Source organism: Epinephelus moara, chromosome 16 (genome assembly GCF_006386435.1).
Source record: "Epinephelus moara isolate mb chromosome 16, YSFRI_EMoa_1.0, whole genome shotgun sequence".
Lineage (NCBI taxonomy): Eukaryota > Metazoa > Chordata > Actinopteri > Perciformes > Serranidae > Epinephelus > Epinephelus moara.
The window spans coordinates 42,452,889-42,473,034 of record NC_065521.1 but is presented as its reverse complement, the minus strand read 5'-3'; the positions used below and the strand labels follow the sequence as shown (position 1 = coordinate 42,473,034).

General features: G+C 43.3%; 1 protein-coding gene across 1 annotated transcript; it reads left to right on the top strand.

Annotated features, from left to right (window-relative positions):
* Positions 1-2,443: 2,443 nt before the first annotated feature.
* LOC126403166 (Ig-like V-type domain-containing protein FAM187A) lies at positions 2,444-10,120 on the top strand. Its single transcript, XM_050065671.1, has 5 exons — positions 2,444-2,641; positions 5,992-6,269; positions 6,711-7,073; positions 8,367-8,605; positions 9,894-10,120. Exons 1-5 carry the CDS (start codon positions 2,444-2,446, stop codon positions 10,118-10,120), a joined length of 1,305 nt encoding a protein of 434 aa, XP_049921628.1.
* The last annotated feature ends 10,026 nt before the right edge of the window (positions 10,121-20,146 follow it).

Sequence of the window (20,146 nt, the reverse complement as noted above, 5' to 3'; positions counted from 1 at the left end):
GGTATCGCACAGTGGGTCCCAATTTTGGTACCGTGACAACACTAATCTGGAGGGGGTTCATCTGCAAAAACTAATGAAAAACTAAACAATGATATTCGGTATTCGGTACTCGGTATTCGGCCAAGCGTTTAATATTATTCGGCTTCGGCTTCGGCCACAAATTTTCATTTCAGTGCATCCCTAGTGTGGTCAGAAACATGCACACCAGTAGTCATTTTGTAGGGCTCTGGCAGTGCTCCTCCTGTTCCTCCAGGTCTCTCCTCCATGCTCTTGATACAGTGCTGGGAGACACAGCAAACCTTCTTACGAGTGCCATGCAGGTACCGCCTCATGCTACCAGTAGTGACAAGGACAATAGCAGGAGACCAAACTAGAGAAGACTCAGTCAGGAAGGATAAGGAGAGAGCAACTGTCTGTGGACACCACATGTAAAACCATGCCCTTTTTGGGAGTTGTCTTGCTTTTGCCTCTCCATTGCACTTGTTGTCACTTTGATTTGCACCAAAGCAGCTGAAACTGATTCACAATCACTTGTGCTTCCTAAATGGACACATTGATATCCCTGAAGTTTAACTGACTTGCTGTTATACTGTGATGATTAAGTGTTGCCTTAATTATTTTTGTGTGTGGAGTAGCTACAAAATTACCTGCCATGCATGATGTGGTTTTTACTCTTTTGTATTAAAATCCAACAATCTAACAGGTCCCCTTTGACCCAAAACTTGCCATGTCAAATGAAAATCAGGCCTGCTGGTGTGACTCAGTCTCATTTTTAAGACTGTTGCTTTATTTGTTGTTTTATGTGCTGTTGTTTGTTGCCAGCTAAATTATAATATTAGTATTCACCAAATGAAGCTTGTGTGTTTCCGAAATAGACTGAGTCCAACACAGTTTCCATGATGCCCCCGGCCATGTGATTTTGTTGTTTTGGAAATAAACAAAATTCCATTTAGTTAATGGAAAACAGGAGGGTGTCATCTGAAGTGTTTATCCCTCTGAGCACACTCTTAGTCATCCTGCTGCCCTGACACATTCTGTATTGTTTGGAAAATTCCACCCTGAAACTACTGTACCCTGCGTTTACACACACCCACACACACAGCCAAATCATCTTTTAGTGCATGCCTTCAGCCGAGGCTGCCAGCTTACATCATTCGAGTTTTGTTTGTGTCTCTAGGCAGTGAAGTTGGTCAGGAGTGTGTTGTGTTCAGTCATTGTGCCTGAGGCCTGATGATACACAGACCTGCAGCTCAGCAGGGAGCCAATTCATCGCACTCATTTATTTCTGCTTTATAATATTACAGCAACAACCTCCTGCTGCGCAACTCCTGCAGCAGTGCAGGATGAATTAAGTGACTGAAGCAAAGCTCACCCACATCGACAAACTCTGAAGTCTGGATTGTGAGCTGTGTGTAGCTCTGCAGTGGCGCAATAGATTTTTCCTGAGGCGAAGTACGTCTTCTTTCATGGCAATGCGGCAAACTGAGATACCTCTACAGGATGCTGTGGCGATATTTCAGTCTGGAGCAAACTGGTGGACTGACCGGCCAAGATTTCTAATATGGCTGCGATAACTAGCATGATGTAACAGTGACCAATCGTGACTGTTTAGTAATTCACAGACTGGGACTGTGAGTAGCTTTGCAGTGTTAGGGGGCGATCACACAGAAATGAGACGCTAGAGACGCGGACGCTTCAAAGACGCTTGAAACGCTGGAAGCGCTTATTCAATGTGCGCTAGCTACTGGAGTCTGACGCTCAAAAAGTTGAAAATATTTTAACTTTTCAGCATCTATGCACGTTTAAAAAGACGCTTGAACGCTGGTCAAACGCGTCGTATTATAGGAAAACAATCGTTTTACTGGCGTTGCGTTTCTGGCGTTTCATCTCGGTGTGATCGCTCCATTACTGTGGTTAACTTACACCTCTGTGACACACTTTTATAATGCAGTGTCTTCAAGGCTAAGCCCAGCAGAGGTTTGTCTGTATTACATAAAAGAAACGGCTTACAATGAAGTAGAAATGCTGGACATGTTTTAGAGGAATTAAAGGTGTTTAACTTTATTGAGACGAAGACGGAAAGATAAACTGTAGCCAGAATGTCCTCAAAACAAAGGAGACATTGATTGTTGCTTTTAATGCAGCCAACAAAAGACATAAAAGCAATATAAATCTTTTGGGAACTGCTGAAATGAAGAGTTTGTGCTCTGTCAGAAAGTGTAATAAGCCTGGTCTTGAACTTCCCAATGTTTGCGTTGACAACAGAAGACGGGTCCTTAGTGAGCTCATCAGATTCCATCAGAGTTGTTTTGCTTTGAAAGTAACATTCTTCAGATGTTAGAACAAACACACTGGAGGTTTCTCAGTGTTTGTGCAGAAATATCTTATTGAAGTCGTGACTTTTCTAAATTGTGAGAACCTTCTTCGTCCTCAGAGAAGCCCAATGCCTCCTCCATCCTCCTGTCCCCTCCTCCTCCTCCTCCTGCTCCTCCTGTTTTCTGAGGCGTGGAGCTACGAGGCTCCTGAGGATAAGCACGATGTGTTTGCGAGGAGAGCCTGCCCCGCCTTCCTGACTTTCACCAACGCTGCCTACTTGGCTGGAGTCACTGTGGAGCTGCCCTGCCACTGCAAACCAGAACAGGTAACAGGACCAACCTTAACATGTAAAATGTTTTGGAACTACAAATATACATCACTCTTTAATTTACTTATTTAACTTTAATAAAGTCTGATAGATATTTGTTGTATGTTATCCTGCTCACAAGTTTGGAATTCTGTCGTTCTGAACTAAATGGTCACGTTGTAATTAATCAGGTCTTGAGGTGTTTTCAGACAGTGTGCAGTTGCCTGGACAGCCATTACCTTGCAATAACAACATTATGTATTGTAGCTCCTGGTGATCTCCAATCTAGCACTTTCAGAAAGAACCTTTAATTATGCTTTGGAACAAAGTGATTGACGCTTAACTCAAATATCATTGGTCCAAAACACAGTACTCGACCAGTAGCTCGTACTGTAGAATATGGTCTTTCCTTGAAAAGGATCCTGATAAGAATATGTTTGGTGAATTGCAGGTTAAAAGCAGTTTCATAATATAATTCAACAGTATATCAATTAATATATTTAAACCCTTCATACTGAAATATATTCTCCTAATGTCTGAGAGAAAAGGCCTTTGCAAATTAAGGCCCTGATCACACAGAAAATGTTTTGCAGGTCACAGCACTGCCTTTTTAAAAACAATGAAATGCCACTAGTGAAAAAAAATGCTTGCAGCACCTTTTTATTGTTGCCAGGCAACCACAGACTCAACTCCTTATTCTAACCCTCCCATGTAATCAATCTTCCGTTTATTTATTTTAGTTATTTCACAGTAATCAGTGTGTAGTTGCTGACATGTTGAGGCAAAGGGTACTGTCTGTAGCTCTGGTTGAGGCTGACGGCCAATTTCCACCAGATGCGTGTTGGCTGCGTCTCCGCTCCGGCACAACAGCGGAGCCGATAGGATTCAATTCTAGTCAATGTGTGTGTTTCCACCGGCTGCGGCTGTGTTGCGTTCCGGCTCCGTCTCAGCTGCGGCACTCCGGAGCCCTCCGGAACAGATACGCAGGACTTCTATTTTTGCCGGACGCCGGAGCACAACGCAGCAATTCAGCACAGAGCAGATCATGCGGGGCAGGAAGTCGTGCACAGAAACACAATAAAACATCCGGTTAATTTTCAAAATAAAATACTCAGTGTTCATGGCGGATCATATTTCCCTGCACTACACCTTAAAAACTACATAATGGGCAGAGGCAGGCCTGAAGTCAACAGGTCAGAGGTTTTCAGACGTCATTTCACCCCGTGAACACCATGGATGAGGAGATATTAATCATGGCAGTGCACCGAGATGTCTTCCGGTGGAGCTGCACTGCACGGCAAACGCAGCCGGTGGGTATTGACGGACGGCGGAGCATGCAGCGGATAACCAGCGCTGCCGCTCCGCAACGGACACGCATCCAGTGGAAATCCGGCGTGAGAGGCTGTCAGCAGATAAACAGAGATCTGTGTGGGTACATGAGACCCTAAAAAAGAGGCTGGATCATGGGGAGTACCACCAGTTGGTCCAGGAGCTTCTCCTCCATTGTGGACGTTTACAGACATATTTTAGGATGACTCAGGAGCAGTTTGACAACCTGCTGTGTATCGTCGGGCTGTATAGCTCTGAGTATCCAGCAACCACTACCACCAGTTTCTCCTCCATTGCTTACCAACTGTAAACTTGTTGTCTTGACCGCCACAGAAGGCCCGTCTCTCAAATCATCCGATTGGACAATGGGGAAAAAGATGAGTTGAAGTTTTTTCAACTCGAGGAGTTCAGAGCGCTCCAGCAAACGCCAGGTGCCTACAGCACAGAAACGTAAGGTGTACAGCAACGCAAAAACAGTGAACAAAAAGCTCTATTTTCATTAAAAACAAAAAGACGCCTCCAGCTGCTCAAACACTTTCTGTGTGATCAGGGCCTAAGTCTGTACTTTTTGAATGCTTTTTTAAAAGTCTGTCATCTAATAAAAATCGTTACGCACAGAAACTTCGCACACTGAATCTGATGCACTTTATTCTTCTATTCGTTGCAAAAATACGCAAAAGAGACAAAATGTAAAAGCCCATTTGCACCATTGCCTCTTTCCTGCATTTGGCACTGCGGCCACCTGAAGGGGCTGAGCTGTCTTTCTGCCTGTGTGTGGTCTTCATCCTCTATTACATCCTCCTAGTCCTCATCATAATCCATCTGGATATAACTATCTGACCTGTTGAGGAAAGGCTATCTGGCTCCATGTCATTAGTCTGATGTCCCGTTGTTCTGATATGTGATTATACTAGGCTATACTGTATTTGTGTACCATAGAGGATCAGCAACGCAACAAAAGTAGGCTACTGGTCGAGATACAAGTGTCATAGAGAGGAGAGAATGAAACACCATAACCTCCTGTTATTAACTCAGGGGTCCGGGTTGTGTGGGGAGCTCTCCGCGGTGCTGAACGGCTCCCGGCGGGCGTATTTTTGCCTTGATGGTGCACCGCGACCAGCTCTGGGTCAGCTGGGAAAGGCTTGAGGTGGAGCAGGCTCACGGCTTATGTGTTTGCCACTTTCTTTTTCATTTTAACCCACACCATGATCTTTTCCTGACCCTAACCAAGTGGTTTTTGTGCCTAAACCTAACCAGACCTTAACCACAGGGCATCATGATGATTTCGGAACGGGCTTCGGAACAATGGGTTTAATATGGTCGGACCAATGGGCAGACCCCGGCTATCTAGGTTCTGAAATGATGATGTGCGCCCTTCCTCCCCATGTTGAGTATGTGTCTCCCAGGTTACACCACTACTTCTTGGTCAAAAGACTCTCTACAGGCTTTTGACGGATGCAAGAAATGCAGAAAATTGAACCAACTCAGAAAACGTTAATGACAGACAAAACATTTCGGAGTCATTGTGTAAACATGATTGACCCAGTGTGAGGTCATATTTATTTTTAAATTTGGCACAAATTTAGTCCAGTTTTTCATGACACAATACTTTTATCATGAAAGACACAAAGAGAGGATGTGATCCCCTCAAGTTAATACATAGTTAAATCAGTTACACCAGGCAGAAACAAGGATTTGTGTGATTTAATTAGCATAACAATCAGTGTGAACAAACACATCCTATTCTTCTTCTTCTGTACAATAGCTGCTGTATAAATGGCTGAGCTGTTATCAAGCTGCTCTGCTGCTGCAATCCACAGCCTCCAGTCAGCTTCACAGATAAATAGGATTTGCAGAAGTCAGACAAACATGTAGAAGAAGAAACGAAGCAGAAAGAGAGAATGTCTGGAGTATTTAGCTTCCCAAACAGAGAGACATAAATCTTGGCATCAGCTGAAGTAACTGGGCTCTCTGGTATTGATCAACTGAGCAACTGTCAGCAGAAACATTTCAGTTATTAAGTTCCCTGTGTGTTTCAGATCCAATCAGTTGTGTGGTTCTTCAGGAAACATCTAAGCAGCTCCAAAGACACTAAAGCCCTGACTGATCACCATGGCAACAGGCTGCTGGACCGTAGTCGTGTCCCTCACAGCGGCGACCTGCGCAGTCGATTCTCCATCCGTCTCTTCAGCCTGCTGATCTTCAGGGCGGGGCCCGACGACTCCGGCATCTATATCTGCGGCTCCGTCCACGAAGACTTCTTCTATGGTTACGACCTGGACATCCAGGAGGCGCGTACACTCAGCTTCACACCACGGTGATGAGAAAGAGTCAACAATTGTGACTTTATTGGAAACTGAAAATTACAACTGTCAGTTTTTGACAATGGTGATGAATACTGATATGTAAAATCAGCTCACTGCAGTCTAGTTAATATGTATCGACTCCTAAAGTCAGTTCTGTGTGGGTGTCTTGAGCATGTTTCTGCAAACATTATGGACTCATCCCATCAGCTGGAGACATGTTCAATATTTGATTCTGCTCACTGCTAACTGGTTCACATTTTGCCTCCGACATGACACCAAGACAAAGAACGCAAAGGCTTATCAACTATGGCAGACATTTTAAAAAGTTCAGAGCAACCGCTGATTGCAAAATTCAAAGTGTTACAGCGAGGATGTCTGTTTTTGTTTTGGATATTGCAATCCATGATAAACCACTGATTTAACTGACTCCAATTCAAATGTGATGCTCCTAGGCTCACTCCAGAAAATACCAGCAAGAAAAGGACAAAGACTAAAGGACTCGGCTCTGCTCAGTCGCTGTACCGGGTCTTCACCAGCTTCCGGCCCTGGTCAGTGTGCGATCGCTGCGGAGTACCTGGAGAACAGGTCCGTGTGGGACTCTGCTACGTCCACTCCCACTACCTGCATGTACGCTACAGACGGGCCAATCAGACAGTGGCATCATGCGGCTCAGGGGCGGTGCCCAGGGCGTTTGGACAACTGAAGGGAAGCAGAGTTGGAGCCAAGCTGGAAGTCAAAAGCTGTCAGGTCACTTGTCCACCTCAGGCTCCTCCACCCTCCAAAATCATTGCTCTGATGGCGTTTCTTGGGTACAAGTAAGCACATAGATAAATATATATAGGTACATATGAAAGAGAAGTGGGGCGGCTGTGGCTCAGGTGCTTGAGCAGACTGTCTACATGTCAACCTGTTGAAGGGTATATGGTCTGCACTTGTATAGTGCCTTTCTAGTCTTCCGACCACTCAAAGCACTTTTATGCTACATGTGATTACACCCATTCACACACATATTCACACACTGGTGGCCAAGACTACCACACTTTGTGCCCCCTGCTGCTCAGTAAGCATTCACATACTCTCACACATCGATGGAACAGCCATTGGGAGCAATTTGGGGTTCAGTATCTTGCCCAAGGATACTTTGACACGCAGACTGAAGGAGCAGGGGATCGAACTGCCGATCCTTCCTCTGATCCACAGCCATTAACAAATTACTCCTGATGGTCAGACCAGCTGCCATCGGTGTGAATGAAAGGCAAATGATGAAGCACTTTGGATAAAAGCTCTATAAATGCAACCATTTACCATTTAGGAAAATCACTGCAGTCTGAGAGCACGGGGATTTTCAATGTTACAGTTTAAATGCTGTAATCATTTCCTTAGTCAATAGTTAAGATGGACTAAAGGTGTAAAATGGCAGTATTCATTGCACCGACACCATAAAAAAAGGGCTGCAGGGCAGTTTTGTAGAGCCTTAACAACTGGCAAGCATGTACAGCTTGTCCTAAATAATGGCATGAAATGGCAATCTCAGTATCTGATATAGAAAGTGTTCATCTGCTGAGAGTATTAATATAAATTCAATGTAAATTTGTGCATTAGATTTAGATTTTAAATGATGATGAGAAAAATATCTGGAGGAACACCAAAAACATGGGTATTCATCCTCTGAGGAGGCTGAATACCCACAGCTAAATCAAGCCATCCATTTTCATGTAACTTGTCATGGAACTAAGAGTTGTTGCAATAGAAAGTTGACCTGGTACAAGGTCAGTAGGTCACCAAAATGAACAGGAACCATCCTCTGGGGACCATGAATCTGTCCAGAAAGCATCCTCATGGACCCAGGTTTTTGTTTGAGGGATAAATTCACTGTAGACTGTCAAAGTAAATTACTGTTAGCAGGTCCAGAACATAATTAATTTCATTTCAATATATACGTTATGGAATACTAAATATTAAATCAACCAAACAAAGCCTGTTTCGATCATATATCAGTATTAATTTATTATCAATAATAAGATAATTTCCTGTTTCTCTCTCTGTGTTACAGTTTATGTAACAGTTAAACACCTCTAATGTGATGAATCTCTGTTTCTCTGTTGTAGTTCTGCCTCCCGTCCTGTAGAGGTGCCAGTGTTCCACCTGAACCACCCTGCAGACCGTGTCCTGACACTGGGCTGTCCTGGGGCACGACCTAACATGGCCGTGGCCTGGGACCGAGGATCTGAACCCATCTACCGGTCTGCACACTCGGCAGGTCGTAACCTCGGCGTCACATCGCCCAGGCTGCTGATAGACACCGGACACCACCTGGTGTTTACACCTGCAACAATTCAAGACTCAGGTACCAACTACACCTGTGTCTGTCATTCGTGTTCATCAACCTCTGTGTTACTTTGTGTGATAATTTTGATGCAGACAAACCACACCCCTATGCCTGTCTTTTTTTATTCTCCAAGTGAGGATTGGGATATATGCAGTTCACATTTTTAAATGCTTGAAGATCCACTCATTACTAAAAGTACTAGAGGGAACAGTAACGGAACCGTCAAAATGATCATATTAATATTTAAGATGTGCTGATGGATTCACATCGTCAACTCATGCATTGAGTTAACATTCCACCTCAAAAGTTGTCGGCAGTCGGCCTAGCGAATAAAGTTAATTTTTTCTCAGACTCCAGCTGCTGTGAGAGGCAGCAAAACATCCTTTCATTTTATAGTTACAGTTTACTAATAAAACTCTCCACAGTATGAACAGTGGTTACATGAGCCTCAAAACCAGACACAACTCAGCCCTGAGCAGAGTGACCGTCCTCTACTGACCAATCAGACTGCAGTGTTCACAGCTCCACCTTTTATGGTGCGTTCGTTTTGTACTCGGAGGTCGGAAATTCCTGGTTCCCAGTCGGAAGTTTAAACTGGAACGCACCCTAAGATCGGATTTCCAACTCAGAAACTTGGAGCAACCGCATCAACCCGACTTACGAATTCAAGATGGCTGCCGGTCACATACATTGTGAGTAAACACTCTGCTAAAGTACTGTTTATAGCTTATTTGTTTTACATCAGGTCAGCCTCATCTGCAGCGTTCATCCGTTGGAGTGCATGAAGGTTTTTATAGATGTCTGTACTCCAAAAGTGCAAGGACAACAAAGGCTTTCTTGCAGGCGTCCATGTTTTTTTCCGACTTGTCCACCATTGTCAACTAGAATGCAAAAACTGTTGTCAACTCGGAGGTGACGTCATTCCTACTTCCGACTTCCGACCTCCGACTACAAAACGAACGCACCATTAGTACCAGATCTGTGTGCTAGGTACCCCAACAGAGGGGGGACCAAAAATGGGGACGGTACGGAACGGTTCCATTGGTACCATCCACAACTTTTCACTGTGGAAATAAAAAAATGTGTAGCGAACTGAACTGTACTGTACCGGACTGCTCAGTGGAAACGGTGCTATTGTAGCCCCTTTGCACTCATGCTGTGTTACATTACTGTGCTATAGTCTGTACCTTCCTGAAATCCATTTCTTGTTTTGATTGCCAGTTTGTCTCATTTCAGCCTAATGTGACTAATATCACCACCTTTATTTATTCAAATTTGATTAAATTATTATTATTTTTTAAATTAGGTGTCTACTACTGCTGGCTGCAGGGTCACCGGGCTGCTGAGATACGTCTGCTGGTCTACGCCCATTTAGGCCGGGGACAGTCAGTGACATCACATCCTGAGTTCCAGACAGCTCTTCAGACAGTGCTCAGATCATACGCTGTGATGACAGCTGTGTTTTGCCTGCTATTGTTTGGAAGAGCTGGAGTCAGACACCTCAGAGACACCGCCGAAACACACGTGGATTAAACTCACTCAAATAATTATTACTTCAATAAAGAGTTTAAAATATATCATTCTATTTTCCATGAAGGTGAAAGTTGTACATTTTTATTAATTTATTAAAATGAAAGCATGCAGATGATCCATTAAAAACCCCATTAAGGCAGGTTTACTGTGTAATATGAAATACGCAGGTGAGGGTCACATGATCAGCTCAGACTAGCAGCAAACTGAAACACTGTAGATGATGGAAAGTGGAAACAAAAGCAGCCGAATGCAACAGCCTCCATGACTTGAATCTGGAGTAAGTCAGTGCTTGACAGTCCAACTTTTTTATTTTTAAATTAATTTCAGACTGTGAAGCATATTAGAACCTGTATTTAATGGGCGTCCTGCAGTATTTTGAGCTTTCTTTCACTGGATATTTGTGAGAACTAATGATATTTTGTCCACCATGTTTGTGTGAAAACAACCAAATATTCTCACCTGATGCATCGTCTACACCGGGGTGTGCAGTGCTCTCACGTGTGCAGCTTCTCTGATCATGGAGAGTCAGAGAGATGCATTGAAACAAACAACTGAGAGAAAACAGAGAGATAATAAGACTCAGATGAAAGGAAATACTAAAAAAGAGAAGCAAACAAACAAACAAAAACTTCAAGCTTTAGTGGTTGATGAAATATACAGTGGTGTGAAAAAGTGTTTGCCCCCTTCCTGATTTCTTACTTTTTTGCATGTTTTCCGCACTTGAATGTTTCAGATCATCAAACAAATTTAAACATTAGTCAAAGATAACACAAGTAAACAAACACTTTTTCACACAGGGCCATGTAGCTTTGGATTTTTTTCTTCCTCATTAATAAAACCCTTCATTTAAAAACTGCATTTTGTGTTTACTTGTGTTATCTTTGACTAATGTTTAAATTTGTTTGATGATCTGAAACATTTAAGTGTGGAAAACATGCAAAAAAGTAAGAAATCAGGAAGGGGGCAAACACTTTTTCACACCACTGTAAATGAGAGACGGTTCAGTTGATGTGAGGAAAGACAGGGAAGCATTTCCATCCAAATATTTCCGTGCAAATTAGATTCGCAGATGGAAATGCCAATGTTTAATATTATGTCAATGTTTGAATATTTTTATGCTACGAAGGAGGATTAGGGTCACTTTAAAGAAATAAAATCTTTGATTTTGAGAATGAAGTCCTAAATCTGCATGAATAAAGTTGTAAGTCTACAAGAATAAAATCATATATCTATGAGAATAAACCCTTAAATCTACAAGAATAAAGTCATAAATCGACAAGATGAAACTCATCATTTTAAGAAGGAAAAAGTCACAGATACAGTGTTGGGGGTGACAGTAATTTGTTTTAGCAGTACTGAAGTAATATAACGCGATTCCAACAAGATTTCAGGTGATATTACATTTACAGTGTCACATAACGTGTTACCACCCAAAAATTGTAATTGTTTTCATTTTTCATTCATCCACACTGATTCACACTGCTCCACTTCCACCAGTGCACCACCACAAAAAAAAAATCCCCTGAAGGTTGTTGTATCATCTTACAAACTATATTATAGATAGGTGCGCCGGTTATGGGCACATGTGGGTGATGCTACACTGTGGGTTATCATGTTTTGTGTGTTCCCATTCATATAGGTGTATCCCATTCCACTTTGCATTCTAAGGCTGCCTTAAAGCAGCGGGAATAAGGAGCTGGCCTCTGGTGTGTTTTTTCCCTTGCTCATCATTTATCCACATTCATAAGGTCTCCTGGATTCACTCCTACCTCACCAACCGACACCAGTTCATCAGTATAAACAACTGCACCTCCCCCACCGCACTTCTGTCCTAAGGTGTCCCCCAGGGGTCAGTGCTTGGTCCCCTCCTCTTCATCCTCTACATGCTCCCCCTTGGCAAGATCATCCATCGTCACGGCCTCCAGTTCCACTGCTATGCTGACGACATCCAACTGTACATCTCCACCAAAGCCATCACCAACACCACCCACTCCACACACACCAAATGTCTCACTGAAATAAAATCATGGATGCAAACAAACTATCTCCAACTGAACAGTGACAAATCAGACACAATCATCATTGACCCCACATCCCACACCAAAGCCACCCACAACTTCTGCCTCACCTTCGATAACTGCACTCTGTCTCCCTCACTACACACCTGCAACCTAGGAATCATCTTCGACAGCCAGCTCATGTTTGACCACCACATCAATCACATCACCATGACTGCCTTCTTCCACCTCAAGAACATCGCCCGACTCCGCCCCTCACTCACCTTCTCTGCTGCAGAAACCCTCATCCATGCATTTATCACATCCAGACTGGACTACTGCAATAGCATCCTCTATGGCTCATCATTCAAACTCCTCAATAAACTTCAATACACCCAGAACTCCGGGGGAACTGCCCATTGGTCCGACAACCCATTGTTCCGACCATATTAAACCCATTGTTCCGAAGTCCGTTCTGAAATCATCATGATGCCCTGTGGTTAAGGTCTGGTTTAGGCACAAAAACCACTTGGTTAGGGTCAGGAAAAGATCATGGTGTGGGTTAAAATGAAAAAGAAAGTGACAAACACATAAGCTGTGAGCCTGCTCCGCCTCAAGCCTTTCCCAGCTGACCAGTCTTGGCGCACCATCAAGGCAGAAATACGCCCGCCAGGAGCCGTTCAGCACCGCGGACTGTCGGACCAATGGGCTGTCAGACCAATGACATGGACCCGAACTCCGGTGCCCGCCTGCTCACCCACACACGCTCCCAACACCACATCAACCCCGTCCTCCCAAACCTACACTGGCTCCCCATCACACATCGCATACAGTTCAAAATCCTCCTCCTCACACACAAAGCACTCAACAACCAGGCCCCCTCCTACCTTACACACCTACTCCCCCACCACACCCTCTCCCGCGACCTCTGCTCATCCAAAGGAAATCTCCTCTCACTACCTGCACGGACTAAGCACTGAACCTGCGGGGACAGTGCCTTCTCCATCGCTGCCCCCTCCCTCTGGAACTCACTCCCCAAACCCATCCATATCTGCACACACCTCCCAACATTCAAGACCACGCCCAAAACTCACCTTTTTAAATTACTTTTTAATGTATAAGTTTGTGTGTTTTATACAGTTTTATTGCTGTTTTTGAGTTTTATTTTGTTCAGACTTAGCTCTATTTTATGATTTTTAAAAACCGTAAAGTGTCTTTGAGCATTTGTAGAAGCGCTTACAAATAAAAATGTATTACATTTATTATCATATCACCTGTAATCTTGTTAGTAATGCGTTGTATTACTTCAGTACTGCTAAAACGTATATTACTGTCTCCATCAACACTGTTAGTACATACTTTGTCGCTTTTTATAACGTTACCTGACTTTTCGGTCTTAATCTGTGACTCTTTTCGTCCTAAAATTACGGATTTAATCTCATAATACTTAGACTTTATTCTCATAGATATGCCACTTTATACTCATAATATTATGACTTCATTCTTGTACATTTGTGACTTTATTCTTCTATTATTTTCTATTATTCTTGACATCTAAGATTATTTTTCCTTTAACATGGCCCTGATCCTCTGTAGTATTCAGGTAGTACACATATGTGCAAAGGTCCAGTGGATGAAAAGGAGGCTGTCACTGTTGCTAAGCAGAATACAACACAGCCCCTGTAGACCAGACTAGTAAACCCCGCCTACTAATGGAGTGACACCTGTAGTCAAATATCTCATTCCTTTTTCATTCTGTCCTTTGTGGATGGAGGCTGTTGAACTTTGTTGCCTTGTGTGAATGCCTACCTGAACACTGGTAACACTGTTCATTCCACCATCAGTAAAAAGACGTCAACTGCATCAGACGACTTGACATGAGATATTTCCTCTCAACGTAGGTGCTTTAAGTCTCCACCATACTGTCTAACCGGAGTGACATCTACAGGGTTACTCAGCCAGTCAAAGTAAAATCCAGGAGGTAACCTTCCCTCCATTATCATATATTTTTAATTTCTTCTGTATATCAATATACATATTTTTTTTAATTTCTTCTGTTTATCAATATACATATTTTTTTAACTTCATGTGTTTCACATTTATATACAGAGAGAAATGCATGTTTAAAAACCATTTTTGTCGTTTCAGTTCTTGATATTTTTTTTTCATGTTGCTTTTAATCAGTGCAACTGGATAAAAAGCACACTCAATGTGTTAGTAATAACTTGCAGGTGTTGAAGTGTCTCTTGAAAGCCTCAGTGCTGCTGTGGAGAGCAGCGGAGAGATGAACAGAATCAGAGGAGAGATATCTGGGCTCTTGCTGTTAGACAGAGGGGGCATCGTGTGTCCTCATAAAGATGTCTCTCCACCCTGAGAGCCACGGGGATGAACACAGACACTTGTTCCTCCACAGCTGTGGCCTCCTCTTCAGTCCCTCTCATCCTCTTTTCATCCCTCCTTCTTCTCTCCGTCTTTCTGCCTCAGCATCTCTGAATCGAACCAGATTTCGACCCTTCTGCAAACAGACTGAACGTTCACTGACAGACCAGAATCAACACTGAGCCTTTGGGGGGTTTAATGGCCTCCATCGGATTCTCTCACACTGCTGTGATTCAGACGAGGAGAAAAATCAAACTCAGAGCCATTTGTGACAATAAATGGACATAAAATATGTCTTATTTCAAGTGTTTTCAGCTATCAGTGGCCAGTACCTTATGTTAGGACTGACTGTGTGATTTTTTTTTCATTGATAATGGCTGCTTATCACACATGCTGTATTGGCTACCACTGTTTATCCCAACAAGTGCAGCACAAATAGGGCAAGTTGCCGGATGAATCTCTGATGAAGTTTTGTTTAAAACAGATAAATTACACAAGTCTGAGGTCATGGTGCTCTGGTTGAGAATGGTGGACGGCCTCCTCTGGGTTGGGTGTGAGTTACTGCCCCAGGCAAGGGAGTTCAAGTATCTCAGGGTTTTGTTCATGACTGAGGCTAGAATGGAGTGTGAGATGGATCAGCAGTTTGGTGTGGCGTCTGCAGTGATGTGGGCACTGTGCTGGACCATTGTGGTGAAGACGGAGCTGAGCCGGAAGGAAAAGCTTTCACTTTATTGGTCCATCAATGTCTCAACCCTCACCTATGGTCATGAGCTTTAGCTAGTGCCTGAAAGAATGAGGTTGTGGGTACAAGTGGCCGAAATGAGTTTCCTCAGAAGGGTGGCTAGGATATGATAGAGGGTAGGGTAGAGATAGAATAAGGAGCTCGAACATCCGGAGGGAGCTCGGAGTAGAGCCGCTGCTCCCTCCGGTCGAAAGGGGTCAGTTGAGGTGGTTCGGGCATCTGATCAGGATCCTCCTTGGCACCTCCCATTAGAGGTGTTCTTGGCACGTCCAACCAGTAGGAGGCCTCGGGGCAGACCCAGAACACGCTGGGGGGATTACAAAGATTGTCTGCCCACCCTGTGTCATCCACAAATCAGAAGATCGTCTGTTTGATCCCCGGCTCCTCCAGTCTGCATGTCAAAGTATCCTTGGGCAAGATACTAAAACCCAAATGGCTCCTGATGGCTGCTCCATTGGTGTGTGAGAGCTTGAATGGTTGCCGAGTAGCAGGTGGCACCTCGTATGGTAGCCTCGGCCACCAGTGTGTGAATGTGTGTGTGAATGGGTGAATGTGACGTAGTGTAAAAAGTGCTTTGAGTGGTCAGAAGACTAGAAATGAGCTATACAAGTGCAGTCCATTTACCATGGCATTTCACATGGCAATTCGAGCGCATGAAATCAAAAGTACAAATTACTGTTTTGTGAGCATAAATCACTTCATCATTGATCTGTCATCTGAAGTTTTCCATCCACAGTCCAAAGTGCAGCCTGTGTTGGTCTAATTTAACTGATGATCCATACTTTAAAACATTAAAAAATGGTTGTGTAGTTTTGCACTTTTCACCAGTTTAAAGCACCACATATACAGAAACTGATTTAAATATCATTTTAACCCACAGCAACAGAAACATTTTCTAATATTTCTCTGTATAATTCTGTTCATGAAACGACTGAGAGAACGGAACCAGTTCAATACAATTCTTTCCCCCTGTGACTGTTTGACCGGAGCTCCATCGTCTGTTATAATCATTGCAATTAATTTCTCACTGGGAACCCAGACATTGGATTTACTGACAATAATCTAATTGGATTTGATTTCTATCTTGTTCTACATCTGAATGGGGCCTTTTAGAAACAGTGTATTGATACCTTTGTCAGCTGGTAGTAATTGTACATTAGATGGAGAAACTGTCTCTTTATTTTTCAGCCTTTACATCTCAGTTTTTCCCTTCTCATGTTTGATTCTGTCCGTTTTCCAGCATTCTTCTACCTCATCTTTCTCGCTCAGGAACCTGCTGGTTTCACTGCAGCCGCACAATCAATCGGGAACTGATTTACAACTGGGATGACAGGAGAACACCAGACAACAGGCTGTGAGGAGAGAAAGCCAGCAGGACTCTGGGCCTCAAAGAGCAGGTGTGAGAGGTGGTTGTTTTCAAGGTGTAGGAAGGGTGGAGATACAGTAAAGACATTAGAAACAAAAGTCTGTATCCTCTGGGGAGCATGAATATGTTCAGATTTCATGAAACTCTCTGAAGTTATCAGATATTTTGTGTGCAAACATTGCTCTGAGGATTGAGCTAGATAAAGGGTCAGCAGTTCACCAAAGCTATGAAGAGATATCCTCTGGGGATGATGAATATCCACACTAGAATTCATGGCAATCTGACTTGTAGATGTTGAGATATCTTGCTTTGAGTGTTTGTCATCTAAAAACTTGCTGGATCATCACGATACCCGAACAACTTCTGCGACCAACAGATGGCCGGAGCAGCTTCTGCCCCTGTGTGTCTTGGTTTCAGAGGAATATCTTCCATCTTGCCTGCCCTTTCAGGAGCTTCATCTATCACAGCAGTCTTTATGGTCCCTGAAGGCATCCCACAACTTCCTCCGTCTCCGTATCACCTCCAGTCCCACAGGGAGCAAAGCAGGCAAAAAGTAATAAAGGCAGGGATAAAGAAATGATTTAGAGGTTCACATGAAACCAAAAGAGGACTGCCGAGTGAGAAAACAAGGACAGCTACATTACCTGCAGGACAATTTCTGTAAAATGTATGGCCTCTACCAGCCGGTTAAGAGGAGTAAGGAGTCAGCAATCAGCGAGAGTATAAAACAGTCAGTTAAAAGGCACATTTATACTCAGTGTTAGAGCCTTCTGTCAGTAATCTGTGTTTATTTCATTCGCAATCGTGCATATCTTCTTGAAGTTTCTTCTTGAAGATACAGACAAAACAGAGCAGTACAGCTGGAGGTGGGTGAAGCTTTGCAAAAATAGAGCCATGGCGAGCCATAAGCCATGTTGCTTAGTCTGTTCACTGACACGTAGTGCAAGTTAGGACATCTTCATCAGCAAACACTAAAACAATCTGATCGCTCACTTGTTCAACTTGCGTACAGTTAGGAAGAGCTGTGATTGGTCCAGTAGTTTGCGATAATATCTGTGGACAGACAGATCCATCCTCTTCCGCTATACAACTCGCCACACCATCTGCTCGCTTGTCCACCATGGGAGCTAGAGCCTTCAGCTGCTCCGCCCCCCAACTTTGGAACTCTCGACTACAAGATATCCGCAATATTGACTCTCTCCACCTTCAAATCCCGTCTGAAAACACATCTTTTTAAACTGGCATATGCCATCTGATTCATCCTTGATATCTATTTTGTCTCCTGATATTTATTTTGTCTTGCCTGTTGTTTTTGCTGTTATTTTTTTGTATTGCTTGTTTACTGTGATTGTAAGGTGTCCTTGAGTGCCTTGAAAGGCGCCTTTCAATAAAGTGCATTATTATTATTATTATTATTATTATTATTATCATCATTTTCACCTGCTGATCTGGGGCCGGGTTGCGGGGCAGCAGGCCAAGCGAAGCACCTCAGACGTCTTTCTCCCCAGCAATGCTTTCCAGCTCCTCCTGAGGGACCCAAGCCAGATAAGATATGTGATTCCTCCAGTGTGTTCTGGGTTTGGCCTCCTACCAGTAGGACGTGCCCGGAACACCTCCAACAGGAGGCGCCCAGACAGATCCTGATCAGATGCCCGAACCACCTCAACTGACCCCTTTTGACATGAAGGAGCAGCGGCTCTACTCCGAGCCTCCTCCCGATTTCCGAGCTCCTTACCCTATCTCTAAGGCTGAGCCCAGCCATCCCACGGAGGGAACTCATTTCAGCCGCTTGTATCCACGATCTCATTCATTTTGTCACTACCCAGAGTTCATGACCATAGGTGAGGGTTGGAACGTAGATGGACCAGTAAATCGAAAGGTTTGCCTTCTGGCTCAGCTCCCTCTTCACCGTGATGGTCTGGTGCAACGCCCACATCGCTGCAGAAGCATCACCAAAGCGCTGATCCAGGATTGAAAACCTTCTTGTGCCATGCTTATTCATTTATTTTTTTTAACAGAAATCCTCTGCTTTTTCATGTCTGTCCGTCACATTTGAAGGTTTGTTTTCTAGATTCAATTCAATTCAATTCAATTTTATTTATAAAGCCCAATATCACAAATCACAATTTGCCTCACAGGGCTTTACAGCATACGACATCCCTCTGTCCTTAGGACCCTCACAGCGGATAAGGAAAAACTCCCCCAAAAAAAACCCTTTAACGGGGAAAAAAAACAAAAAACGGTAGAAACCTCAGGAAGAGCAACTGAAAAAAACAAAAAACGGTAGAAACCTCAGGAAGAGCAACTGAGGAGGGATCCCTCTTACAGGACGATGTGTTCATATGCTGAAAAAAGACATAAATAAGGGGTCAACTCGATCTTACTCTTCACCCTGCCACTTCACATTCAAGACGTCAATGACAGAAAAATGTTAAAGATAACCAGTTAAACTGACGAAGAAAAATAAAGATACAAAACAGAAATGTGATTTTTATGTTTCCCTCTGCTCCTCTGTTGCTTTTCATTTGACTGTTAATAAACCCATTGTAAACTTACTGAACAAAGATGTTAGTTAAACTAATGTTAACAGGTGAATATGTCAGAATAGATAAAGAGCACATGTAAAAAGGATATGCAGGAGAGGTTTAATAAAACTTTAATTACCTTTCTGGTTTTGCTACTTTTATGAAAGACAGGTAGAAAATTGTGTCCAGACTCTCAGGAACCTTGAACATTTATAAAGCTTTCAAATGATTTTGATTCAGGTATCAGAGAGGCATTTGTATGCTGCTCATCACTGCCTGGAAGAAGGCTTCAGTTACTTTATGACCTTCCTCTCCACTCTTATGTTGAAGTACAACCTCCCTGCTGTACTGCAGACTCTCCTCACTCCTACTTCTCTGTCTGTTAAGCAGCTCACTCGCTACCTTGCCCCGGGATGTTTTCTCATTTTTATGGGTCTGCTGTGGAGGTGCAGCAGCAGCGGCAGCAGCTAATCATAGCACTTTCTGTCCAGTCAGAGTCTGAAAGTTCATTTTGTGGAAGCGTGACTGGCATTTATGAGCTGATGTTCTGCATCACACATGATGTCCACGTGTTCATCTTCAGAAGAACTTTACTTTTTCTTCATGTGCACTGTTAATTGATAGCCCGGCACCAACAGTGTGTGTGTGTGTGTGTGTAATGACTCTGCTCCATCTTTAGAAGAAACATTCTTTTACATACCAAGTATTGATTTCCTTTGTTGGCCAACTCACTGGAATCCTCTGAATCTAAGTTTAAAGCATGGAAGGATGATTTGCTGGAGGATTTGTAAATTGATGAATGGAATAATAGTAAATGTCTTGATCCTGGGTGTTTGTTTATATTCTGTTATCTTGTTTCCTTGTTTCGTGTTATTTGTTCATGTTTAATCTGCTTCCTGAATGAAGCCTACATTTCCCATGAGCTCTAGCGCGTATTGTCGTAAAGACGCTTACCTGGCTCGCGCATGTGTTTGTTTTGGGGATGAATGAAAAAACAAGACGGGAAAACTTTGCCCC